This window comes from Euwallacea similis, chromosome 3 (genome assembly GCF_039881205.1).
Source record: "Euwallacea similis isolate ESF13 chromosome 3, ESF131.1, whole genome shotgun sequence".
Lineage (NCBI taxonomy): Eukaryota > Metazoa > Arthropoda > Insecta > Coleoptera > Curculionidae > Euwallacea > Euwallacea similis.
The window spans coordinates 6,184,666-6,209,670 of NC_089611.1; the positions used below are offsets into that span (position 1 = coordinate 6,184,666).

The following is a 25,005-nucleotide window of genomic DNA, read 5'->3' on the forward strand; positions in this document are numbered from 1 at the left end:
ATTGAAAAAAAATGGTATCCTTCACCCCACCGGCAACGGTGCCAGAGTTCTAATTTCGTATTGAGTAAATGGTGACAATGACAGTGATAGAAGTCAGAAAACCGAAAAATCATCCTGCTTTGCAGTTTGTGTTCAATGTTTTCCCTTTTTCACTCAGTTTTTCAATAATACTTGTTTCTCCGTTTCCCGAAAACTACATTAATCATGTCTAGAGGAAGTAGTGCAGGTTTCGACCGCCACATAACAATTTTCTCTCCAGAGGGGCGGCTGTATCAAGTAGAGTATGCGTTTAAGGCCATCAACCAAGCCGGCCTCACTTCAGTGGCCGTAAAAGGGGTTGATACTGCCGTTTGTGTCACCCAAAGGAAAGTCCCTGATAAACTGATTGATGCCAGTACCATTACCCATTTATTCCAGGTAAAAATCACTTGAATAGAAATTTTTATTTCTAACCCTCTCTTATTCCTTTCTACTATCCCCTTTTGATGTCTTTTACCACATATCAATTACATTCACTAATCATAGTAACTCAGCTTACAGGCAGTGTGGGATGTGTGATGACTGGTATGATTGCCGATAGCAAATCTCAAGTCCAACGGGCCAGATATGAAGCTGCTCAGTTTAAGTATAAAAACGGATATGAAATGCCCATTGATGCTCTATGCAGGCGTGTGGCTGATATCTCACAGGTAAATATAATTGACAAGATGCTTCCATACCTAACATTTCACCTTAAAATTCTAAGGTCTACACTCAAAATGCTGAAATGCGTCCTTTAGGATGCTCAATGGTTCTCATAGGCTTTGATGATGAACTAGGGCCTTGTGTATATAAAACTGACCCTGCAGGTTATTATTGTGGTTATCGGGCAATTGCTGTGGGGTCTAAACAGACTGAGGGTAATAGTTATTTGGAGAAAAAGCTGAAGAAAAAGCAGGATTTACAAGGAGATGATGTGATCCAATTGGCAATTAGTTGCTTGTCTAGTATCCTGGCTGTGGACTTCCGGCCTAGTGATATTGAGGTCGGAGTTGTGTCCAAGGATAATCCCAAATTTACTGTATTGAAGGAGCAGGAAATTGACAGACATTTGACTGTAATTGCCGAGAAGGATTAGGGTCTAGATTGAAGGGTTGATTGGTTTAATGTATTAAATAAGTGATTTTTTTCTAAAATAATATACATTTGATTTATTCATCAACCTTTGTCTTATTGTTAAACTCTTATGGGATTAAGTTTCAAAAAATGTTTACTTAATATAAGTAACAATCACCCTAGTAAATCTCCTAACTAAAATAAATATTCGTTCATCCATTCATCATTAGTAATACACAGTCTTCTTATATGGACTTAATGTTCTCCTTGTAAGTGGGCCTGATGGGCCTCTGACCTTTGCTTGAGTGCTCCTCAATGATAGAGGGCACCAGGTTCTGCAGACTCTTAATTTTCGCCTCTAATTTATCCCTTTGTCTGACCTCCACCAACACTCTATCTAGTATGGCCACCACTTCGTCAACATTTTCTTTGGTGAACACCATTGGGGGTTTTAGCTTGATGACGTTGCATTCTGGTCCGTCGGCGCTGACTAGAATGTTTGATTCTCGCATTCTTAAAAAAAAAAACAAATTGTCTCAAAACTTTAAAAGATTTCTGATATGATAGTTTGAATCAAAGTCTTTATGGCAAATGCTTTAAAATCAACAATCGCATAACTACGATAGTTATTTCCCACTTAGATTCTATACATAAACGTCTTTCTACAATCTTGTGAAAAAAAAATGATAATACTACATTGGTGGCAATGACGTATTTCGTTGGTCAAAATAAGTTATTTTGCAAATCACTTTCACAATAATTTCAAAATCTTTTGTTGGGCTGTAATTAATAGCCATATGCAATTTTCAGTGAAATCAAGTCTGTACATACTGCTCTTTGCAATTGAACGTGAAATTTTCTTATAATAATGGAAAACATCTTAATAAGTCTGTGAAGGAATTCCGAATTTCGCAGAGCAAAACTAGTTTTCCTTAATTAGCAAATTTTCCTCACCTTTGAACAACAGTTTGCGCGCATTCTTTGTTCGCTTTCCTTGTTTCCTGGTCCTCGACAAGATCAATGCCGACAAATAAACCAACACCCCTCACATCTCCTATGTACTTGTGCTTTTTGGCCAACACCTGACAGCAGTCCAACAAATACTCCCCTACAATAATTGCCTTTTCTCTTAGATTTTCCCTTTCAATAGTGTCGAAAACTGCGTTGGCGATCGCGCAGGACACTGGATTTCCTCCATACTAAGAAATCGTCATCATAAATCAAATGCTTCTCATTTTAATACAAGCAGAATAACTTACGGTATTAAAGTATTCAACTCCAGTGTTGAAGAAGCTCTCAGCAATCTCCTTTGTGGTCACCAGGCAAGCAATGGGGTGTCCATTGCCCATAGGTTTGCCCATGGTAACAATGTCGGGTTTGACGTTGTAATCTTGAAAAGCCCACCAATGCTTCCCAGTTCGCCCAAATCCCACTTGCACCTCATCAGCAATGCAAATGCCCCCAGCATTTCTGATATGCTCATACACCTGCTTAAAATAGTTCTTTGGGGGGATGACTTGTCCTCCACAACTCAGCAAACTTTCTGCGATAAAAGCCGAGACTCCTCCACTTTGAGCCGTGGCAAAATCGCATAAATTCCTCACTTCTTCTGCGTATAAAGTGCCGATTTCTTCCACTGAGTACTCGTTGTCGCGGTATCTACCTCTGTAGGTGTCTGGGCAATGTGCCTGGAAAATCGAGTAAGATGCAGTTTCTTTGAGGGAATATTTAAAGCTTACCAAGTGAACGTGTTTCTTCTGCCCCACTCCTCCAGGGAGGTTAAACTTGTAGTGCGAAATATCAATCAAAGAAGTTAAGTGGCCGTGGTACGCACTGAAAAAAGACGAAATCGAATCTACCTGGCGCCAAACCGCTCGCTCCCAAATATTTTCTTATCAAAACTCATGCAGGTTTCTTTGGTTATTGAGTAGAGAATGTCAGATACTTCATTGCTTGGAAAGCCTGCATCAGTTCGGATTTTCACACAATCACAAACTAGTCCACAGATATTACGCCACTTACGAGTTTGATTTTGTTTTTAAACGTTACAAGTTTTTTTAACAGCAAAATATCTGGACTAGCGACCCGAAATCCCCATCGCTCAATTTTATTAACATTCTGGATAGTGCTGTTAGTATTGGCGTGGCAAAGGCTACTCAAAGGCCTGCCGTCCTGGACTCTGGCACAGTCGCATATCTTCACATACTTTTAATGCTGCAAGAGAAAAATAAAAACACACGCATTAGAACGGTCACTCAACTCCTTTATCCAGTTAAAGCTATAAAGAAAAGCTAGCCCCAGTTACATGCGACTTTCAGGAGGTTTTATTATTATGACAATAAACCTCCTAAAAGCGCATCTATGATCAAAAAGATTTAAAGCGGAAAATGTTCTCTGAAAAGAAAACTACCGTATCTAGGAATTACATTCTTCTAGAGCTGTCTCAGCACTTCTGGGTGTCTGAAAGTCAAGGTAGCTTAAACGATCTAAAACTAACATGCTCAGGCTTGAGGAGGGGGGACACTTACTGCTCCAAAGTGATGACGTCTTTGTTTCCAGTATGGATTTGGGCCAGTCTCAGAGCTAAGTCGTTGGCTTCTGAACCGGAATTGACGAAAAAGCACACTTCCAGATTGTCTGGTAGAGTGTTGACGATCCTTTCAGCGCACAGCACTATGTTGTCATGAAGAAAGCGGTTGTTGGTGTTTAAAAGCGCCATTTGGTCGCTTCCGGCTTGGACGACATCAGGATGGCAGTGGCCCACTGCAAGTACAGTCGATAGGAATGAGAAGAAAATTATGGGGAGACCATATAACATAAATAAAAATTTATTTAAATAAATCAGTTGAAAATCTGACAGTTAAGTTACTAATAGCAACGTAGTAAATCTTCAAAAAGTCGCACCACAGTCGCTCAACTAAAATAACTAACTATCTGCGAAGAGCATTAATAAACAATATATTAATTGGACAACCAATTCGAGGTCCCGTTGGAACTGCGTATGACTGATCCTTCTTTTGTTTCATACATTCCCATGTGACAAATAAGGATGGCAATGTACTCAGGACCAAATGTGATTAATTTTGATAGTGGCACACTGGGGACAATTACAAATTTTGCCGGACAAAAATTGGTGGTGGTGGCAATTGTAATTTGTCTGGATAAAATAGTTTATTTCGTGAATTGTCGAGAATGAATAAAAAATTGCATTAATGTTGATATCTGTGGGAAAAAAGTACAATTTCCGTTTGGTTTCAAGTAATAAAGAGTGGAAACACAATGGTTACGTCATCTAGGCCTAGGCAACAACTCAATAAAGAATATTGCCCTCTTTGATTAAACAAAAAGCCACGTTTTTCTAATCTCAATGCATCGAAATGAGCGCTCGTTGCTCTCGATTTGGAAATAATGTTTTTTATTACTTAGGTGGATTGAAATAACTACAACTGCTGATAAAGCTATTTATAGTTTAAACAACAATTATTACAGGCAAACGGAAAATCACTAACTGAAAACAGGGACGCGCCGTTGGTGCATCTTCTGGGGACATATGGAAAAAAGATGCAAAACAGGCACAATCCTGCTGTATTTAAACAAAATCAATCTATTGCTGTTGTCTCGTTGAGACTTAAATTTCCAAAAATAATCCTTAATATGAGGGAAAGGCATGGGGCAGGCGATTATTACAATTATATAGACATTACCTGGTCAAATATTTGTCGCTACTAAAACGTGTACAAGATTAGATATATTTCTTGATTATTCATTATATTTTTCTCCTGCTACTATACTTACCGTGAGCAACATTGTTGATACAATCAAGGTACGCAATACCCTTTTCATCGTACATGTACTGCGCTTTCGCCCTCACGATTTTCAGAGGGTCCTGTTTGAAGAAGAGCTGGCAGGATGGGCTGAAATCAGAAATAATGCATAATAAAATCTAATCAAATCAATAGCAGATTTTAATTAAGTCTTATCAAAACAAAATCTTACCCAATTAGCTGCTGCCTCATGGCAATAGTTTGATCCTTGGGAATCTGCTCCATTTTTTTCTCGAATTGATATTAAGTTTAAGTAGACAAAAGTAGATGGTAAACAGCCCCGCAAAGAAACTAACTTAGAAGGCTATAATGGCTATAGTGTCTTGTGCTAGGTAAGTACTAATACATTTATATTGGTGGCAAGATTGCGCGCGCAAATATTTGCCCGCTGTATACAGAATTTAATATAGAGTGTAATTATGATAAGGTTGAAAATAAGCTTAGGTGGAATACACTGGCAAACACAAATTAAATTAGCGACTGATTAAATATGGGAAATAAACCGGGATTGTTTTGATGACAGGGTTAAAGGACTGCCAATGGAACTTCTGGCCAGAGGCGTACCTGAAAACTAGGTTCCTAAAGCTCAAGAACCAAACGCATTTTTTGAGGCAAACTGTCAATGGCTCAACCTGGTTAATTTCGGCCCTACACGTTATTTCTGAGGGTGCTTCTGCTTCGAAAAAATCGAAACTTCGGCTAATCACACGCGATAAATGGTACTGCAATGGTTTTTCACTCCTCAAAGCCTTTGTCATCAAGTATCCTGACTATGACAAAGTCAAACAAAGGAGCTAAATAGTAGCTTAAGTGTGTAGGCATATTTTCGTGTGTCAATTAAAAACAGGTTCTCACGGTTGATGAGGTTTTTTAACCTTCAAAAAACCTTTAGCCTTAATGTCTTTAAATGGAATTCGGTTCAGGAAGTAGTGAGGAAAACGATTCACATTTTCGACAAATTTTTGAAAAACTCCTCCAGCACATCCTTCTCGAGCTACCACTGCATTGCTGGGTTTAGATAATTTAAATTAATTTTTTAATTAACTCATCATTTGTACATTGTTTTCAATTTTTTTTGCCTTCACGGAATTATCATTAAAACTTTGTTTTTACGTTTCAATTCACACTACATCAAACAACCCTGGATCTTCAATATTTGCTTTTGTCTTGTAGTATATAAGTTCATTGTAATCAAAAAGTTCACGGCATGTTCCTCACGTGTCACCATCACGTTTCACAAGATCCTAGTAATCCATCTGCCGATAACACTAATTATTTTACATATTAATAAATAAATGCGCTTTAAGGATTTTTGTAGAACAAACAATGTCTTAAATTGGGTCGAGAGTGCGACACGAGATCAATTCTGATAGGTTGGATAATATTTCGAAACAAATTCTTATTGGATTAGATATGTTCATTTTAGCATCTCAAACTGGATTCAGTCGGTTACTTGGCATAGGGGTTAATGTATCCTTTGATGAAGATAGATTAATAAAGACCCCGATATTCATGGGATTTTGAAGAAATGGTCTGGAAAATCCAATTTCCAAAGATCAGGAGTTCGTATATTTCACGTATCAATTGAAAAATTTTTTAATTCATACTTATTATTCACATCATCATCCATCTCAATGGCGAAGATAATTTCTCCAGACAAATATCGCGATTATTACTTGATTGATCGCTTGATTTTCTATTGAATTAATATTACTGTCAGTACAAATAATTCCCCAAAATATGTGACTGATCAGAAAATATGAATTTATCTGACGTCAAATTTGACGTTTTTATAACTAACTAAGCATTATCTCGCTTTTGAATATCCTCTAGAAACTTAACTCGACTTTAATCGTCGAAAATCACACAAGAACTTTGAGTTTTATGCGGCCCTCGCATCTCCAACCATCAAAAGGGTTTCAAAAATTGTTTTGCCTATATTTATATGGTTGTCTATCCACTTAATCGGAAGTGCTAGGCACAGAAGAGTATACGAGGGCAAATTCACAAGATCAACGATATTTTACACGTACTTTTTATGCTCAGTTTTTCCCCTGTCATTGACGACTACGTCATTTTATTGACCATTCATGACGATTTCCATCAACTTTTAAGGTGTGTTTTTGTTAATAAAATACTTAATAAACACATAATACTTACCCAACTTCCCTCGTATAGCCGCGTGACGCATATGGATCGTTCAATGCAGAGGTAGCTGCCATCGCACAGTTGGAGGAATTCTCTATGCCATAGGACGAAATTAAACAATTATTTACATAATTACATGAAAATTGGCAAATATCAAGGATTGCCGTTAAAATTTGTTTTATCTTTGATTATAATGTTGAATTAGTATTAGCGCAAGGTTTTAATTATCCCCGTTCAGCTAATTTCTCTGCATTGTTGTGTAAGCGAGTTTTCGAAATATTGCGACACCTCACGGTGATGAGGTGCTGCAATTTACATTTAAAATTTTAAGAATTTTTTAATTAATTTAAACCCAACTACCTAATATCGAATTTAACGTAAATGTTTACGTAAGAACCTACGATAAATTTAGTAAAAACTATTCTAATTCAAAAATGATATACGTATATTATAAAAGAATAAAGATAAACCAATGTTGTTTAACATAAATTATTAGATTGGAATTTAAGCTAATTCTAATGCAATATTAGATAATAACCTTAAAGGAAATTTCCTGCAACAGTCATTGAATTAAGCCTAGATACCTGCACTCACCTAATCAATTTAGGATTCTTTGTTTGATTAATAAATGTATCTCGTCCTAATAACTTTTCAACCTTTGAACAGCCATCTCATATTGGCGACGATAACGCCATTGAGATTAAAAAAAAACAAGAGATGATAATCGTTAATTAATGAGCACCTTTAATAGTGAAGGCAGCAAAATATACGTATGTTGTATATAGAACTTTGAATATACGTTTGTAGACTCGTTATTGACATTGTTGGCAAATATAATTTTCCAAAAGAATTGATAACCGTCTGATCTTCGATAATGAAGTTACAAAACCTTAAAGAGATTTCAAAGTATTTTTGATTTCTGTAACAGCAACAAATGAGGCGATATAACTTATTTAAGGAAAAGTTACTAAAAATAGGATACACACAATAAAAATACACAAACAGGCACTTCTACATGTAGCTATTCATGATCAATATCATGATGAATCGATCCTTAATACTTAATATAAATCTGGTTATATTACCTGATTAACTTATTCGCCTCAGACAAAATGAACCTCTTATACTCAATTTTTATTGGTCTCTTCGCTTTTACCCAGGTATAAGCAAATATATTCAATAATTTCTTGATCAAATTACCCAATTTCAGGCCAAGGGGGTATCTGTGGAAAACACAGTCCAAGTCCAAGTATACTATGAGACTCTTTGCCCTTACAGCATTGCCTTCATTATCAAGCAGCTCTACCCAGTTTATCAAGACTTACATGAGGACATCAACTTAGAATTAGTTCCATGGGGACATGCTTCTGTAAGTACCTTCCTATACAGGGTGATTCATTAATAATGGCACTACCGAAAGCTAGAAATACCACACGTCAAATGATGACGAGTGGAGAACATATGCCTTATTTGAAAATTTCACAGAATTTATAATTAATAACTTTTTATCCTGAGTACCAAATATGACATTTGATTAAAAATCTGAAAGAGGAACCATTTTTCTATTAATTATGTATTCTTGTTTCATTGGGATATTTTGATCCGTTTTCGAGAAAAATCTATTTAACAAGCATTATGTTTAAATTTGATTATACAAGAAATTAAAAAGGAAACATACCAAGTGTATTTTTTAGAACACATAATTTGTCATCTAAAAAAATATAACTTTACAAATTTTCAAATGTCTAACTTAGATATTTTCAGAAAAATGGCAAAAAAATTAATTAAAACTTTAAATTTCAACACCCTGTATATATCCGCAACTATCAACTTTCGGATAAGACATTTTTCTCCAATTGCCACCATTTGAAATGTAGTATCTTCAGCTTTTGGTTGTCTCATTGCTAATGAATTACTCTCTATGTAGCTGTATTAATTTCTCTACATAGCTAATTAATCCAGGAAGAAATACTGGCTAACGGTACCAAAAATTTTACGTGTCAACACGGCCCTGATGAATGTTACGGCAATAAAATTCACTCTTGCGCCCTTAATTTAACTGATGTAGAAACTAGTACTGCCTTTATCGCCTGCTCTGAGGGGGGAAATTCTCCTACTGACGACAGCACTTTCGAACAGGTAAAACTATAATTGACGTTACCTTTATTGGTACTAAATTTGTTCTTTAAGTGTGCAGACACAGTAGGTATTTCCTGGGCTGACATTGAAGAGTGCATTTCAACTGGAAAAGGAAATGAGCTTCTATCGGAAAATGGCAAGAAAACTGCGGTAGTGAATCCAGCGGGAGTGCCCATGATTGTTATCGATGGGTTATGGACGGATGAAATAGAAGACCAAGCACTCACAGATTTTAGAAGTCTTGTTTGTGCATTAATCGAGAATTCTAAATGTATCAATTAAATTGGGCGCAGATGCTTTTGCCAAATTGTCAAGATATGCAACATGGATTCTTGACAATTTGATGGATCAAAATTTGTTTTAATAATATTACATTATGAAATTTCTTTATCAGGAATGATTGAAGAGTCTTTAACGCATATTACAGCTTAATTTTGTTTAGTTCCTCGCCGATCGAAATACGTCTCTCTTGAATACAGCCCGCGGTTTTTTGGTGCTACCTTAGTATAATTGCTTTTTAGACCAATTAAAGGGTTATAATTTGAGCGCAAAAAATGGCGTTGCTTATCCCATCATAATCGGTAGGGATTCGATTTTATGCAGTCAACAAGCTTTAGAACGGCAGATATTCTTTAAAAAATTATTAATACATTTGCGCAATGATATTTCTATTTTGTAAGTTATCAAATGGAAAATTGTGTTCGCCATACATATTAGATTATTTTAGTGGCTTCAAAGAGAGAAAAAATCCTTAATGTGAGGATAATAATAAATAAATCTGAAATTTCAATGTGTTTGTTATGATTATTGAATTTTTGTGTGGATCTGAATTATGTTGCTTAAAACTAGTTTTAACGGCTTATTTGCACAATTAGAAACAAGCACATTTTTGTTCTTTTGGCGCCTATTAGTAACAAAAGTATGGCAATTATTAAACGGTAGTACATTCAAAATGTCTGTTTTTCGAATACCCCTGATATAAGGTGTTCGGGGTGAGGGGAAAACATCATTATATGACAACCTACATGTACACAAAATGTGCGGTAATCACCAGCATATGAGTATGTATGAATAATGTAATCATTCACCACTGACTACAAATGAAGGTACAGTGGTGGTGACATATTATTGCAGCTGCGAAATATTAATAATCCAACAGATATGATAAAGAATATATTCAAATACAAGATGACGAATTAAATTAAAAAAAGGATTTATAGATAAAAGTACTTCTCACCTCTAATTGCCGTATACGTACAACAAAAATCTGAACCGATATTCTTGATAACCTGGTGAATTTAAGTTCAAAGTTCAATGTAACGTATAATGAAGACAAATCTGTTTTAATTTAAATTATTAATTAATGGAAATGTATTTCAAATTGATGGTTATGTATAATATCTAAACATATACGCTGAAATGTATCTGTTTATTTTATAATTTCCGGAAGGAAATTATTTTCAGAGTATTTTATTTCTTTCAAGAACATTCTTAAATCAATTCAAATTTAATTTTAAAAAACGTTGTCTCACATGCACAAGTACCTATCCTTAAATTGAATCTAGCAGCTAATTGCCTTTTAATCACGTGTTAATAGTCAAGGGTTAAGTACCTACCCTTATCGCCCTATTCATAGCCATTGATAATATATCAGTTATCAAATCAATGATCACTCACTATAGATATCATCAATTGTCGAAACAATCACCTTATTCCTGCAAAATAATCCACAATGATGAAGGGCTTGTGTTTATTGCTCGCAGTTTTGTCTGCAGCTCAGGTAAGCAGAAATCTTTGATAAATCTAAATACAATTTTTGAAAAATATCTCAAAGGGCAAAACCCTGAGGGCAGAAGAAGAACCCCTTAAAGTTCAAGTCTACTACGAAACCCTGTGCCCCGACAGCATTGCTTTCATAACTAAGCAGCTGTACCCTACTTACGCAGCTTTGAAAGAGTGGATCGATTTAGAATTAATTCCCTGGGGGTACGCGTCGGTAGGGGCTTAAAATTGTAAAAGACTAAGATACAGACTGAGATACTGAGGAATTTTAGGAAGAAATCGTCAATGGCACCAAAACCTTCACGTGCCAGCATGGAGTTGCAGAGTGCCATGGCAATATTGTCCATGCCTGCGCTATTAATTTGACCACTGTGGAGAAGAGTACAGAATTTGCGTTCTGTTCTGAGAGATCTGAGGCACCGAGTGATGATATTATTCTAAAAGAGGTACTTATAGGAAAAAAATATGTTCTATGTTTATTTGTCGGGGATGTTTAGTGTGCAGAAATCATTGAGATTGCTTGGGATGACTTAGAAGATTGCATTAGCAACGGCAAAGGCGCGGATCTTCTGTCGGAAAATGACAAAAAGACTAAACTAGTTGATCCAGCTTTCATTCCCACAATTGTCCTCAACGGCACCTTCAGCCAGGTGATTCAAGATGAGTCTTTGACACAATTCAAATTACTAATTTGCTCATTGATTGGGAATCCTCCAGAGTGCCGATGTTAGAAATGTTTTTTTTTGGGGTTTTCAAGACGTTCTGCTTATAACTGATTTGTAAGTTAATGAAAGATTCTTGTGACAATGTAGATTAAAATTTATTTTTTACTGAAGATGTAATTTATATATTTTTCGCATCCGCCCAACTTTGAGATGATTGAGAGCAAATTGTGAAAAGTATCGAAAAAGATCATATACCAAAATATCAAGAAAATGAACTGAATGAGAAATTTTTGACCATTTAACAGAAGTGGTTTTCTTGACAATTTGATGAAATGCAAATTTCTATTAAATTATTAAATTCATGAACGAAAATTTAGAAATTGATGGATATCATTTTCTACCATTTAACTATCATCTGTAACCTACGCCAATCAATCTGCCTCAGAAACCATATTTTAAAGCAAATTTAGGTGGATTAATTTTCGTTTTAAATGATGCACATTTCTCTGAAAATTGACTAACCACATCAAGGTTTAATATTATCATAACTCACACGCTTAAAAGTTAATTTTCCGCCACACATCCAAAAAGAATTAGCATCATTAATACACATTTTTTGTTACCTATGCAAATTTACCGATTTTTCAATTCTTCAAACTCCTCTAATCTACGTTTTAACAACACCTCGTTTAACCTATGCTTGCACAAAAATTCCCCGTTAAAGAACAGTACTGGAATCTCATAGCGATATAACCTAAGCCAGCGGACGTTTTCCTTTTTAGCAATATCTAAAGTCTCAAGCTCAACCGAACTGAAATAGGGAGATAGTTGATCTTTCAATTCGTCGCACAACGAACAGTTTTCTCTGGTGTACAGGGTGAGTTTTGGGCGAATATCATTTAAAACCTCTTCACTCCTAATAAAAGAAAAAACAAATTTCCTTCTTAATAAAATCACCTTTATAACAATAAAAATATATTAGCCTTATATCCGAACTTACACTCGTTCAATCATAATCGAAGATGCTCCTCCACCTCCATTGCAAATGGAGGCAACCCCTTTCTCCCCCGGTTTAAGGGCGTGCACCAAATGCACCACAAGACGAGCGCCGGACATTCCAATGGGGTGGCCCAAGCTTACAGCTCCTCCATGCACGTTCACTTTATTAGGATCAATGTCCAATAGTTTTTGGTTGGCCAAGACAACCACGCTAAAGGCTTCATTTACTTCCCACAAAGCCACATCGTTTTTATTCACCCCAGTTTGTTTTAAAAGTTTGGGGATTGCAGTGGCCGGTGCTATGGGGAAATCTATGGGGTCGCACGCCCCATCCGCAAACCCAACCACCCTGGCTAGAGGTTTGAGCTTCAATTTTTCGGCTGCAGCTTTGGTCGTTAGAATTAAAGCCGCAGCTCCATCATTTAAAGTCGAGGCATTTCCTGCAGTTACTGTTCCGTTTTCTTTTTGGAACACCGTGGCCAAACGCCCGAATTTCTCGAAATTTACCCGTTTAAACTCCTCGTCCTCTTCAAGAATTTTATCAGGCTGCCCTTTCTTTTGAGGGATGTTAACAGGAACAATCTCAGAATCAAATACTTTATTCTGCCAAGCTTGCGCGCTTCTCTTATAGGAATTTATAGCAAATTCGTCTTGTTGTTGGCGAGTAATCCCCAATTTTTTTGCCGTATTTTCAGCGCAATTTCCCATGTGAATTTTATTATAAACATCAGTCAGGCCATCAAAAACTACTCCATCCACCAAATTGACCCCTCCATAGGGAGTTTGACCTCTTTTGAGGTAATAAGGGACGTTGGACATTGACTCCATTCCCCCAGCAAGGACCACCTCTTGAGCGCCTATTTGTAGACCTTGCGAGGCCAACATTACGGATTTCATGCCAGAAGCGCATACCTAAGGGAAAATTCATGTAATTTGCTGAATGATGAGTCGAAAACTTTCTACCTTATTAACGGTGGTACAAATCGAAGAAGTAGGTAAACCAGCGAAAATGGAGGCTTGTCTGGCAGGCGCCTGCCCAACCCCTCCTTGACAAACATTACCCAAGAATATCTCCTTGACTTCCTCTTTAGGAATACCCGCCCTTTCAATGGCTCCTTGAATGGCTATGGAGCCTAATTGAGTGGCGGAAAGTGGTGATAATGAAGAAAGGAATGAACCTATAGGGGTTCGAACTGCTGACACAATAACGACCTCATTTAGGGCGACTTGAGAAGAGTAAGAGCGCAAAGAGGGAGCAGCCTGGAAATAAGTTCGTGTCCAATTATAAAGCAGTTTTATTATTATTATTAAGGCTCAATATTATAAACGACAAGTATCTAAAACTTTTTTTAGTACTATGCATGTAGCGTCATAATTTTCTTCGCCAGAGCTTTTAAAGACACACAAAACCACCGAATGGTTCTTTACTTTGCATATTTACTTCACCAACGTGTTTAATTTGACGCCAACTGATATTTATAAAACATGGAGATGTACGGTTTTTAATTGAATTTGAATACGGCATTATTTTGAATCTCAAAGTTCACTTTAAAAAAATTAAACCATATCTGGTTGGCTATATACCCAAGATACACTTACCTAATGACTAACAGGTTCTACAAGGAAAACAAAACAAATTAAACTTCTTTTCTACATGCATTAACCCTGATTCTATTGCTTGAAAATATCGTTATATGCTAATAGTAATATTTAATGATTTCAATGTATTATATGCTAATATTCATATTTAATAATTTAGATATTATAGTTTCTTATTCAATAATTCAAATAATGTAATTACATAATAATTTCTGGACATAATGGCGAATATAAAATAATTGCTTTTATCCGGTATTTACTCGATCAATGAAGTTGTTTATAGAATTTCATCCTATCACTAAGTGATTAAATAAGTTTCCATGAAACTTTCATAGATGGTCCGAGGACATTCTTACGGTCTGATCCCACTATAATTTAAAAAAATATGCAAGAGAATTGCGTAATTTCAGGATTTCGAAGTGATCATTATTATTACTGCTTTCAGTTGATGTTTGAATTGTTAATTTGATTATGTTGGTGATCTTCATTCACGTTCTGGTCCACTCGCCTCCAAGGTCTTGGTAAGGAATTTGCAAAATTTGTGCAATTCACAGATACCTGCTGAACCTAGTCCAGCTTAAGTTCTGCATTATAAGGTCAAGGAAATTCCTATTAACCATGATATGATAAGTTTTTATCCCTGTTAAACTGTTCAATTCGATATGTAAACAATATTTTTAGTTTTTATAACACTTTTAAAATAAGAATAACAAATTATGCAAAACTATTTCTGAACATAATGGCGAACGTAACATAATGGCTTTTATGCGGTTACCGCTTAATTGATGTAATTGTATTTACAATTTTGTCTTCACTATTACCAAGCGATTAAACTGGAATTTCATCAAGCTTTTATAGAAGATTTCAGAGTACTGTTGCCATTTTGTACCCATTGCAATTTTAAAAAATATGTAAGGAAATAGCGTAATTTCAGGATTTCAGAGTGATTAATATTACTGTTTTTAGTTGGTATTTTAAATTTTGAATTAGACGGCCTTAGCGATTTACATTGACATTTTAGTCCACTCCCCTTCAAGGACCTGGTAAGGAATTTGTAAAACCTGTGTAATTTACAAATACCTGCTGAATTTAGTTCAGTTTAAATTGGGCATGGTAAGGTCAAGGAAATTCCTATTTACTATGATATCACGGGTTTCCATCTCTGTTAAGCTGTTCAATTAAAGCCAGTTTCTCTTACTAATAGGGTTTCAAAAGGTTTTAAATAACAATATTTTTATGTGAACTGCTGACTTCAGATACAGTTAGATCAAAGACGTGTGTTTAAACCAGGTATAGTTAAAACTGATAACAAGTCAACATGTGGTCTCCAAAACTCCATATTTTTCTGGAATGAAATACTGACTTGCAGTTTAAATGAATTTGAAAAAATAGATTGATATGGTTATCAATAAAAACAACTCAAGTAGACTTCCAGGGAATCCACTATAATTTAATAATTATTTTTTAATAAGCAAAATAATTAAATTACCAATAATTTCAGATACTTATGAGACCATTAAATGCCCTTCTGTCAAGCAAGGTAATGTTAAACTAAACTTGCACTCCTTAATCTATAAGGAATATCATATTTTGATATATGTTGATCAAGCAAAGCAGCCCAGGTAAGTTTTAGCATGTGTTAGCCTCTAATTGTGTACTCGTTGAGTACTTTAAGATAACCCGAAGCATGAGTTTTTCAGGCACTTACCTAATGCTAAATCTCAGGTTAAAGATGATTAAACTTACTTACCTTAAGTAACTTTGAAAGGGACATTATTATCTAATGTGGTGCTTGCTTGGTCTAGTTAAGACGAAAGAAATAAAGTGAACTTTGATCCGAAATTTTAAAATTAACAAATATATTTATCACAATGGAAAACAAAGATAAATTTGCATTATGAAATACGGTAAAGCTCAGTACAATTGTTGTTTACGCTTAAAACTATAAGGCGTATGTGCTTTGAATTTGTGTTGTTAATTAAAGTTAAAAATAACACAAAAATTAAGAAAAATAAAACGCAAAGTAAAATATTCAAATCAAAGCACTGTCACAGAGTACAGTATAAACTGATCAGGTGTCGCTATACGTTTTATCGCTCTAGAATTATTCCTATCTCTCTTTTTAAATTCGCAATAAAGCAGGATAACCATACAACCGCAATGCGCTGAGTGACATTTTCTCTAAGTTAATCAGATGATTTCTTATGTCAAAACTCAAATCCATGACATCGCCTTTCTTTAAAAAAAATACAAATGTCAGAAATCCCCAATTTTTTTAATATATCTTTCACATTTTAATTAATTCTTAGTAAAGACCATTTTACTAACAACCCTTCGGCTTCAACTATTCGTTAAAATAGATAAATTAGTTAAGTTGTGTGACACTCATTCAATTTCAGTATGTAAGAAGTCAATGTGGACTTTCACTCAAATTCAGAACAACTAGTAGAATCTCATCATGAATATAGAGCAAAATCGAGTGAGCACCTTTACAGAGTGGCCTGCAGATGCAGCAGTAAGTCCCCAAAGAATCGCCAAAGCAGGTTTTTATTCCACCAACCAGGGTCTTGAAGTAGAATGCTTCGCTTGCCACTCAAAAATTTCATCTTGGAATTATGGAGATCAAGTAATGGCTCGGCATAGAAGCCTTAACCCTGAATGTCCTTTTGTATTAAATCCCGGTACTTCGGGTAACGTTCCTTCTGTAATATCACCCACCAACCCTGTTCCTTCATCCTCCTCATTAGACTATAAAAATGAAGCAGTTAGATTAGCTTCCTATGAGAACTGGCCCATACCCCACATAGTATCCCCTGAAGATTTGGCAAGGGCTGGGTTTTATTCCTTAAAACATGAAGATAACACAAAATGTGCTTATTGCAAAGGAGTAGTTAGGGCTTGGGAACCCGAGGATATTCCCGATGTAGAGCATAAAAGGCACTTTCCTGCCTGTCCCTTTGTACTGTCAACGATCAACTCTAGACTGGAAAGCAGCGGGGATCGAGGTGGTGGTACTACTAGCAGGGGCAGCTGCAATGAATCAACATTTAAGAATTTAAATTTAGTTAGTAGCTCTATGGACGGCAATTTAGATGAGCTGGGCGTTCAGAAGCACAACGGGCCTAAAAGGCCTGATCATGGAACTATTGAAGCAAGGCTCAGGACTTTCACTTCTTGGTCTCCTCACTTAATCCAGACTCCTGAAATTCTGGCACAAGCAGGGTTTTATTATGAAGGTAGACAGTTTTTAGTTATTGAATTTTTTAATGAATTTGTTTTAATAGGAATGGGGGATCAAGTAAGGTGTTTTCACTGTGATGGAGGCCTGAGACATTGGGATCCAGATGACGATCCATGGACTGAGCATGCCAGATGGTTCCCAAGGTGTTCCTTTGTGAATTTAGTTAAAGGGCAGGATTTTGTGGCTGCCTGCTCTTTGGACCATATGAATGTTCATAATGTGGTAAGTTGTATTCAAGGAGTTCTACATAGTTGCATGTAAGAAGTAAGTAGATGATTATTGTTAAATTTGTGCTCTTAAGAGGGTTAAAAATATTGATCCTCTGTAATGATTTGTTTAATTTATATAATTATACATGATGAGGTTCTGTGTTTATTTAGGTTTAGGTTACAAGGGTAAGCTCTTAGCTTTATTGATCCTTATTCAGACAATAAGGTCAAACATTTATTTAGTGGGTGTTAAAAAAGTTTTAAGAATACTTGATGTATTCCTAGATTCCTTAGTGGTGATATTTCTATTTTCCTCTGTCATTTGATAAAAAGATCCATGATGTAGTTATTCAAAAGGACGTGTTTCAACTATTTTTCCGGGAATTTTTCAGAAAATTTCTTGGAAAGATCTAATATATTGGAAAGTGAGTAACAGTTTAATTAAGCAAACTATTCAAGTCATTTTCTTTTTGAAAAATACTCACATATACTTCTAAACATGAGCCTTTTTCATGTCCGATTGTGTTAGTGCCGAAAAATGGAGAAATGAGGTATGGGTAACAAAGAAATTACCGTATTAAACAAAAAAATCTCCTGAACGATTATCAAATAAGGCAATCTTTTAATGTTATGATTTCCACCTTTAATATCTCTAAAAAAATCCAAGGTTAAAAGTTGTGAAGATTCACAAACCACGACCTTATTCCTGCTTTGTCGCTAGTGTTAATAGATGTTACAAAATGCACATTCCTAATATTGATTTTTTTATTTACTCACTATATGTTAAGTACTTCTTTAATCATTTTCAGTGAATTACCATTTCAAGCGAATTTCTTTATTTATGGCGAATGCGCCGGGACTTGAGCTGAAACCTGATTCTGGTCATATTATATTCACTGTTGCAACATTTCCTGTCTTTTTATATGGGTATTTTAGTGTAAATGCAGCAGGCTTCGACAGTGAACATAAATACGATCGCTGATCATAGCGAATATAATTGACATAAATAATCCAAAAAACCTTTCCATTTAATTTGTTTTTATTCCTCGTTCTTGAGACGCAGTTTATCGAGTTTCCGTTTAATTAAAAACCAAAGAAAACCCATTTCCTTTCGTTTTGTTATTGTACTGGAGGCATGAATTTTTTGCCCCTGAATCACCGGAAGATTGAAATATGTATTATTAATTATTAGTTGCGCCTATTAATGTTATTTATATACGCATTAGTCTCGAATTGTTGTAGAGTTACACATCAGAAGTAATGTAGCGGCTGACACAAAAAACCATTCATTTGAAGCATTTTAATTATTGCTCAAACACAAGATAAACCGTCGTTTTACTCAAGCTAATTCCCCTGTTTAAAAACATGGGAATTTTTATCATACGAGGAGCGTTTAAACACCTAAAAAAGCATGATGAGTCGACACGCCCAGAACCCACGTCAGACAAATTCTGCATTACTCCCACATAAAGGTTCAGCTCATGGGGAATTACAAAACGAATTTCATTTTGTATGCAAACGCTAATTATGGCAATCGGCGTGTGCAAGTATGTGTGGTGATTCATAGCGCCATTTTTTCACCATTTGCATTATACTGCTTACGTATATGTCCCTGGGCCGTTTAGGTTCACCATAACAGTAAACAATTCCAAGAACATTTATTGTGTTTTATGTGCATGAAACTAGGTTTAGATTACGCTTTAGTACATGTATGCGGTATTGTTGTGCTCCAGATTCGCCGCTGAAGCAAGAAGTTCGCTTGAGAAATAATAATCGTTCAGTTTTGGGGATTTATTATTCATTGAGAGCCACAGGCAGCCGATAGGTGCGGAAATGATGGTTCTTATCAAATGTGGGTTACATAAACAACTTTTTTCCCAATAAACGTGTTTTGTCATAGATTATCTTTTCCTTACTTGTAACGGTTAATGTTTCTTTCAACTTGCAAGTGCATGTTTAATTATTTAGTACACACATGCTTGTGAAATTAGAAATCTAATCTATATCCTATAGGCACTTAAAACTTGGAGATTATTTCATATTGTTTGCAAAGGCAATTACGCGATTGCTTTCATTGATTACTTAGGCACGATTTTGGAAAAATCGCTCGTTTGTGCGCATGAGGCAGGCGTTCAAATTGCGAAATGATTGTTTATGTTTTTTTGTTGTTGATTCTGTTTGAAACGTTTTTTCTTCGAATTTCACTTCTTCTAAAAAAATCATCAGAAATGTTCGAAATAACAATTTCATGTATGTCTGGTTGCCTGGCCAAAAACGCTTTGGAGCTTCTGCTAACTCGCCGAGGCTTGTGGGTAAAAGGAATATACGAGGGCCAACTCTAAAGTTTAACCAGTAGTAAACTATTGAAGCCTTTTGTATATATTAAATGTTTAATTTTATGTAACATTTTGTGGTTTTCTATTAATTATTAACGATATTCTTCACTCTGCGCGATTAAAATCCGAATACCAACGTTGTTGAAATACCGTCTTTAAATAGCTACGATTATATTGAGCTAGTAAGTTTAAGAAGTTTTCCTGCATTTTTCCCATAAATTTATTCTGCTAAGAGCCAGTCTTTCGCTCGTAATTTAACTTTAACTGACAGGTTGTTTGATATATAGTGTTATTATTTATTTCATCCTGCAAGGTGATTTAAGAGTTTTGTCACTGCTATCAAACAGATCCGGTTCAAGAACGGTACACTTGGCAGTTTATCTTGTCTACATATTAGTACTGAACCGAATCATGCTCATTTCGAAGAATTTTAGCTCGAGCAGCTTATGGACCCTTATAACTAGCACTTGTTTAAAGAAACAATAAATAAATATTTACTATTTTACTGCATGAAGACGGACATAGAGAGAGTTCATTGAGCTACTTTCCCAGTCGCGATTAGCACATTCATCTTTCGCCTTACAGCTTTCTACTTTCCAAAGGCCTTAAGAATCAATAACCGATTCTATCTGACATTTCGCGCACTAGTACCATAATAGCTGAAGTGCTTTCAAGATTTGACCTGCTTGTTATTACAATTATTTTTCAAGTGGGTATTAAATGGCGTTATAGTGAATTTTTATCCATGAAGCCGAGAACCGTTTGTTCAGCCACCATTATTCACTCAGTTACAACTTTTCTCTGCACGTACCAACTTGACATTCTAAATAGAGTTTGCTGGTCGTTAGCCTAGAGAGTTATCTAACGGCAGTTAGATCACGTTTATGAAAGGTTGTAAGGCAGCCTTTACGAAATTCCGATGGTAACCATAGACCTCCCATTCGGTTTCGTTTTCCCAGCTCATTATTCGTAATTGCGAAACGTTCAGTCGGCATGGAGTTTTAGCGAGAATTTGGAAACATTCCCGCAACTGCATTGCGAAGTTTCCCCGAAATTTAATTAACAGGAAGTGACAGTTTGGCAACAGGAAAATTACTTCCCGGCTACGCGTAAATTGATATCGGATAGCGAAAATCATGAATCTAAAGGCAATGTGGCAAATTATGAACACAGTTTTGAAACTTTGAAAACAGGATTGAAGATGCACGAAATAATAAATGGTGATAAAAAAGAATGTGCTATCGATCGCCATTCTGGTTCCCCCTAACCTGAAACTATCGCCTTTAATTTGAATTCGACGTCATGAATTAGCTCTCGAAGTTCGAATCTCGATCTAACAGTACTCGATTGATTTATTGAGCCCATACCGAGATATAGAGGAGGAAGTAACTGAACTCAACTCGCATGACCCGCCATTTTAATTCATCGTCTGCGGCCATGTTGCCGCACCAGATTGCAGAGCGACGACATAAATTAACTCACTTCCGTATGGCCTGTCGGGTCAGCTGGGATATAATGCGCTTGTTAGCTTCAATTTTTTCCATTGAAAGCAATTAATTTAATCTAGTCAAGTGATTGCGATAAATTGAATCGATAAATCAGGGAAGAAACGTTCGATAGGTTAAAGAAGGAAAAAATTATTCTAAGGTTTTCAAGAATCAATTTGAAGCCACTTGTGCTGATGTCATCAATAACAGGGCTGCAGACATCATTGGCGCTATTGTGATGATAGCTAGATTTTGGCATGTGCAGATGCACATCATTGAGTATGCTCAAATGTATTTACGAATGCTTTATTGAATGTTTTTCCGCATCTTCTAGCAATTTGTTTTTCTGAGAAATTGCGGAATAATTCCCTAGCTTACAGTATATGTACTTAATCATCACCTTGAGTCGCCCGATTCCCAGTTTCCTAGAAAACTATACATACAAAATTTAATCAGTGACGAAACATAAATATTGAAGCCTAGCTTAACGAACTCTTCTCACACTATTGCGAAAAATTCCCTCCTCATTTTATCCCTTTTTAAATTTTTTTATTTCAGCAAATCGAGAAAGTAAAACCGGCAAAAAAGAGACGCCCCGTGACAGACGAAGAGCTCCGCGCTCATTTGAACAGCGAAGCCGCCCTTACCGCCCTCCGTATAGGCATCGATGTTATAAGGCTGCGTTGTGCCATGAAGGAAAAGCTAGAACAAACAGGAGAAGGATACTCACAACCGGACGCCCTAGTTGAAGCTGCCCTTAACGTTCAACTCGACGAGGACGACGATGTCGATCCCATTTATCAAAGCAGAATCCAAATGATCCGCACTGCATCATCGTTACTGCGTGATCTCACCAAATCTCCAGATTCGAACTCCATTGACCACGCTTCCAAACCGAACATACCTCAAGCGGCTGTGAGTAGCGGGGAGAGTCCTCCACCTGGCGGGGAATTGCTCCACGGTGGTGGCCTGAAGAAATCGGTATCCCTGGAAGAAGAAAACCGAATTTTGAAGGAGGCCAGACAATGTAAAATCTGCATGGATGCGGAAGTGGGTATCGTTTTCCTGCCCTGCGGACATTTGGCTACTTGTGTGAATTGCGCCCCCAATTTGGAGGATTGTCCCGTGTGTAGGTCAGCGATCAAGGCCACAGTGCGCACCTTTTTGTCCTGATTTTGGTTTCAAAATATAGTTTATTAATTGTTCCTGTTTTCATTAGCGCCGTTGCCACGTCCGAATTAGTCACAATAAGAGGAGTAGTCGCAGACGTGGTTAAATATATCCGATGTGGCGACGCAGTTTTTTGCAGACAGTGGCGCTGACTGCCTTAAAATACTCAGAATGCGTTGACCCAACTTATATTTAGCTTGTGATCTCAAAGATCAATTGCGGTGGTGAATGGGATTGGCCTCGATATGGAGAGGTTTGGATTAGCTCGAGCTGGGGGCTTGTGGTCATGTCCGAGCCGATAACACTGGACCTTATGAGTTTCTAGATAAGTTAGATATCTAAAAATATACTGGATGAAAAGTCCTAATTTTTAACGAAAAACAGCCGAAATGAGTTCAATGGTTAACAAGTTTCCGTGTCTTTTTTGAAACTCTGTAATGGAAAATTCCTTCGAGGTAAGTATATTAAAAATCATTTCTCCATGTCTCCTTTGAGGCTCTGTAATATAAAACCGAGTCGAAGTACATAGGTGTAGGGAGTGGTATGTAAAAAAATCATCTCCCCGAAATTCAAAATAACCAAAAATATACAGGGCGTCGTACGAAGAATTCAAATTTTCAATCAAAGAAAATCGGGATGACTAAAATTCAATTATTAACAATTTTTCCATGTCTCTTCTGAGGCTGCGCCATTTAAAGTCGGTTCGAGGTAGGAATAGAGACTGGTAAATTAGAAGCCACCTATCTCAAATCTTAGTTTTAAGATAACCAAAAATATACAGGATGTCGTGTTTGAAACATACAATTTTATTCTGGAAGAAAATAAGAATGACTAAATTTCAATGATTTTGTGCCTTGAAGTGGGTTAGAAATAGGAACAAGCCCAGTTGTATTGAAAATTATTTATCTAAAGTGTATTAGCAAAATAATGTAAAATATACAGGGTGTCATATTTGCATGAAAAATCTGGGTTTTTAGATGAAATAAAGCTGAGAGAAGCTGAAATTATTTTTTTATAAATTTTCATGCTGAAATGCCTCTTTTGAGTGAGTTATCACTTGAATCAACCGCGTTCTGAGTGCGGCGATGAGAACACACATCAAATACTGAAGATTTTTTGCGGAATAAAATTCCATGTTTTTGCTTTCAAAACGCACTTATTTCAATCCCATAACCGGCCCAGCAAATCTCACACGGACCCAAGCTGGACCAGAGGTCCTAGGAATTCAGTTTGCTCTCAAAACCCCTCACTTCAAATAATTAGAATATAAAAGAGCCCTCGAAAGCTGAATAAGATTGCGCAACTGTGAGGAATAATAACCCTTTTATTATGCCATTTGGGTTTCTTTATTGTAGCACGTATGGGCAAGATATGCCGTTAAATGCCCATATATGAGGGCATAGATAGGAAAATAGGTCAATTTTAAGAGGGGAGGATTATCCTACCCTGGTTTGGGAGTTGGGGCGACTTGTAGGGACTTGTTATTGACCGTAGGTACGCGCCAGGTGTCAGATATATTTTTTCCTGTGTTCCCATGATGTAAAGCGTCCTCACGTGCAACACCTAATTCATTACAATGAACAATGACTTCTTTAATAATCATGCAAACATTTTTCTAAAGCCACTTCTACAGTGTTCGATTCTGTGTCTCCCACGGAATTTGCATAATTGATTTGCATGGGAAAAGCTCAGAGTGACCTTAAATTATTTCTTCAATTATCACGGCGAATTACCTCTCGTTCACGTTTCAATGAAACTTTCATTTCGTCCCTCCGAGGTCCATTTATTAACGTTTAACGCCGTTTCAACCCCTTCATCTAGTCCTGTGTGGTCTTGCCTTTACATTATTAGAGCAGCAATTAAGACCGGTACGATCCTGAGCCTGAAACCAGTTTCTTTCAGATCCATCTTCGTACTGCTATAATTTAGATCCTCTGGCGTTTTTGCACGGCCACATGCACAAGAGCAGGAAATTTTCTTTAATAATCGTAATATGGGTTGAGGAATGCTGGACATGTAAAGGACGTCCTCCAAACCAAATAGAAGCCGCCGACATATGGTGAAACCTATCAGCTTTGTGCTTGTGACGAAAGGCAAATATTGTCTTACACAGAACTAGTTTCTAATAAGTCTCCTAAGTGTGCTTACTGCATATTTCGATTGCTGGACCCATTTGGGTAGCAGCACAGATGGCCTTTGTGCGGTCTTTCGTGGAAATAATTCGAATTATTGGAAGAAAAAAAACAGTTTCGGGGACCTTAAACTGTGCCTCGTTCAGTAAAATTTCATCGGAGGCCTTCCTTTGACCGAA

The 25,005-nt window shown here is 36.4% G+C and overlaps 6 protein-coding genes across 9 annotated transcripts; 4 read left to right on the top strand and 2 right to left on the bottom strand.

The window, feature by feature from the left end:
- The first annotated feature begins 97 nt into the window (after nt 1-97).
- On the top strand, nt 98-1,201 carry LOC136420183 (proteasome subunit alpha type-6-like). Its single transcript, XM_066407010.1, has 3 exons — nt 98-417; nt 534-689; nt 746-1,201. The coding sequence occupies exons 1-3, from the start codon at nt 205-207 to the stop codon at nt 1,115-1,117; spliced, it is 741 nt and encodes a 246-aa protein (XP_066263107.1). The 5' UTR covers nt 98-204; the 3' UTR covers nt 1,118-1,201.
- Nucleotides 1,163-5,252, bottom strand: LOC136420182 (alanine--glyoxylate aminotransferase 2-like). Its single transcript, XM_066407009.1, has 7 exons — nt 5,092-5,252; nt 4,891-5,009; nt 3,624-3,858; nt 2,835-2,928; nt 2,355-2,783; nt 2,050-2,294; nt 1,163-1,608 (listed from the first exon to the last, which is right to left on the bottom strand). Exons 1-7 carry the CDS (start codon nt 5,142-5,144, stop codon nt 1,341-1,343), a joined length of 1,443 nt encoding a protein of 480 aa, XP_066263106.1. The 5' UTR covers nt 5,145-5,252; the 3' UTR covers nt 1,163-1,340.
- A 2,847-nt stretch (nt 5,253-8,099) lies between these two features.
- Nucleotides 8,100-10,146, top strand: LOC136419885 (gamma-interferon-inducible lysosomal thiol reductase-like). Its single transcript, XM_066406475.1, has 4 exons — nt 8,100-8,227; nt 8,278-8,436; nt 9,030-9,206; nt 9,258-10,146. Exons 1-4 carry the CDS (start codon nt 8,180-8,182, stop codon nt 9,486-9,488), a joined length of 615 nt encoding a protein of 204 aa, XP_066262572.1. The 5' UTR covers nt 8,100-8,179; the 3' UTR covers nt 9,489-10,146.
- A 732-nt stretch (nt 10,147-10,878) lies between these two features.
- LOC136419867 (gamma-interferon-inducible lysosomal thiol reductase-like) lies at nt 10,879-11,823 on the top strand. Its single transcript, XM_066406446.1, has 4 exons — nt 10,879-10,986; nt 11,041-11,202; nt 11,261-11,434; nt 11,486-11,823. Exons 1-4 carry the CDS (start codon nt 10,939-10,941, stop codon nt 11,717-11,719), a joined length of 618 nt encoding a protein of 205 aa, XP_066262543.1. The 5' UTR covers nt 10,879-10,938; the 3' UTR covers nt 11,720-11,823.
- A 442-nt stretch (nt 11,824-12,265) lies between these two features.
- On the bottom strand, nt 12,266-16,281 carry Acat1 (Acetyl-CoA acetyltransferase 1). 2 transcript variants are annotated; one of them, XM_066406996.1, is made up of 4 exons: nt 16,002-16,281; nt 13,616-13,912; nt 12,654-13,564; nt 12,266-12,569 (listed from the first exon to the last, which is right to left on the bottom strand). In XM_066406996.1, exons 1-4 carry the CDS (start codon nt 16,023-16,025, stop codon nt 12,287-12,289), a joined length of 1,515 nt encoding a protein of 504 aa, XP_066263093.1. In that variant the 5' UTR covers nt 16,026-16,281; the 3' UTR covers nt 12,266-12,286. The 2 variants fall into 2 exon arrangements, with proteins under 2 accessions (XP_066263093.1, XP_066263094.1); XM_066406997.1 differs by lacking the exon at nt 12,266-12,569 and having other exon boundaries at nt 12,590-13,564; nt 16,002-16,276.
- Nucleotides 16,282-16,518: 237 nt separating this feature from the next.
- On the top strand, nt 16,519-22,729 carry Diap2 (Death-associated inhibitor of apoptosis 2). 3 transcript variants are annotated; one of them, XM_066406995.1, is made up of 4 exons: nt 16,519-17,256; nt 17,317-17,487; nt 17,536-17,714; nt 22,083-22,729. In XM_066406995.1, the coding sequence occupies exons 1-4, from the start codon at nt 16,710-16,712 to the stop codon at nt 22,695-22,697; spliced, it is 1,512 nt and encodes a 503-aa protein (XP_066263092.1). In that variant the 5' UTR covers nt 16,519-16,709; the 3' UTR covers nt 22,698-22,729. The 3 variants fall into 3 exon arrangements, with proteins under 3 accessions (XP_066263092.1, XP_066263090.1, XP_066263091.1); XM_066406994.1 differs by having other exon boundaries at nt 16,520-17,262; XM_066406993.1 differs by having other exon boundaries at nt 16,519-17,487.
- The last annotated feature ends 2,276 nt before the right edge of the window (nt 22,730-25,005 follow it).

Bases quoted from the DNA above. Each gene is read 5' to 3' on its own strand.
- LOC136419885 (XM_066406475.1), top strand. From the start codon at position 8,180: ATGAACCTCTTATACTCAATTTTTATTGGTCTCTTCGCTTTTACCCAG. The intron at 8,228-8,277 runs GTATAAGCAAAT...ACCCAATTTCAG, and splicing joins GTCTCTTCGCTTTTACCCAG to GCCAAGGGGGTATCTGTGGA. The intron at 9,207-9,257 runs GTAAAACTATAA...TTGTTCTTTAAG, and splicing joins ACGACAGCACTTTCGAACAG to TGTGCAGACACAGTAGGTAT.
- Acat1 (XM_066406996.1), bottom strand. From the start codon at position 16,025: ATGTCCCTTTCAAAGTTACTTAAG. The intron at 13,913-16,001 runs GTAAGTAAGTTT...ACTTATTTCCAG, and splicing joins CCCTTTCAAAGTTACTTAAG to GCTGCTCCCTCTTTGCGCTC. The intron at 13,565-13,615 runs GTAGAAAGTTTT...ATTTTCCCTTAG, and splicing joins TTTGTACCACCGTTAATAAG to GTATGCGCTTCTGGCATGAA.
- Diap2 (XM_066406993.1), top strand. From the start codon at position 16,710: ATGAATATAGAGCAAAATCGAGTGAGCACCTTTACAGAGTGGCCTGCA. The intron at 17,488-17,535 runs GTAGACAGTTTT...TTGTTTTAATAG, and splicing joins AGCAGGGTTTTATTATGAAG to GAATGGGGGATCAAGTAAGG. The intron at 17,715-22,082 runs GTAAGTTGTATT...TTTTTATTTCAG, and splicing joins ATATGAATGTTCATAATGTG to CAAATCGAGAAAGTAAAACC.
- LOC136420182 (XM_066407009.1), bottom strand. From the start codon at position 5,144: ATGGAGCAGATTCCCAAGGATCAAACTATTGCCATGAGGCAGCAGCTA. The intron at 3,859-4,890 runs GTAAGTATAGTA...CTGTACTTGCAG, and splicing joins TATCAACAATGTTGCTCACG to TGGGCCACTGCCATCCTGAT. The intron at 2,295-2,354 runs GTAAGTTATTCT...ACGATTTCTTAG, and splicing joins GAGTTGAATACTTTAATACC to TATGGAGGAAATCCAGTGTC.
- LOC136419867 (XM_066406446.1), top strand. From the start codon at position 10,939: ATGATGAAGGGCTTGTGTTTATTGCTCGCAGTTTTGTCTGCAGCTCAG. The intron at 10,987-11,040 runs GTAAGCAGAAAT...AATATCTCAAAG, and splicing joins CAGTTTTGTCTGCAGCTCAG to GGCAAAACCCTGAGGGCAGA. The intron at 11,435-11,485 runs GTACTTATAGGA...GGGGATGTTTAG, and splicing joins ATGATATTATTCTAAAAGAG to TGTGCAGAAATCATTGAGAT.
- LOC136420183 (XM_066407010.1), top strand. From the start codon at position 205: ATGTCTAGAGGAAGTAGTGCAGGTTTCGACCGCCACATAACAATTTTC. The intron at 418-533 runs GTAAAAATCACT...ATAGTAACTCAG, and splicing joins CCATTACCCATTTATTCCAG to CTTACAGGCAGTGTGGGATG. The intron at 690-745 runs GTAAATATAATT...TAAAATTCTAAG, and splicing joins GTGTGGCTGATATCTCACAG to GTCTACACTCAAAATGCTGA.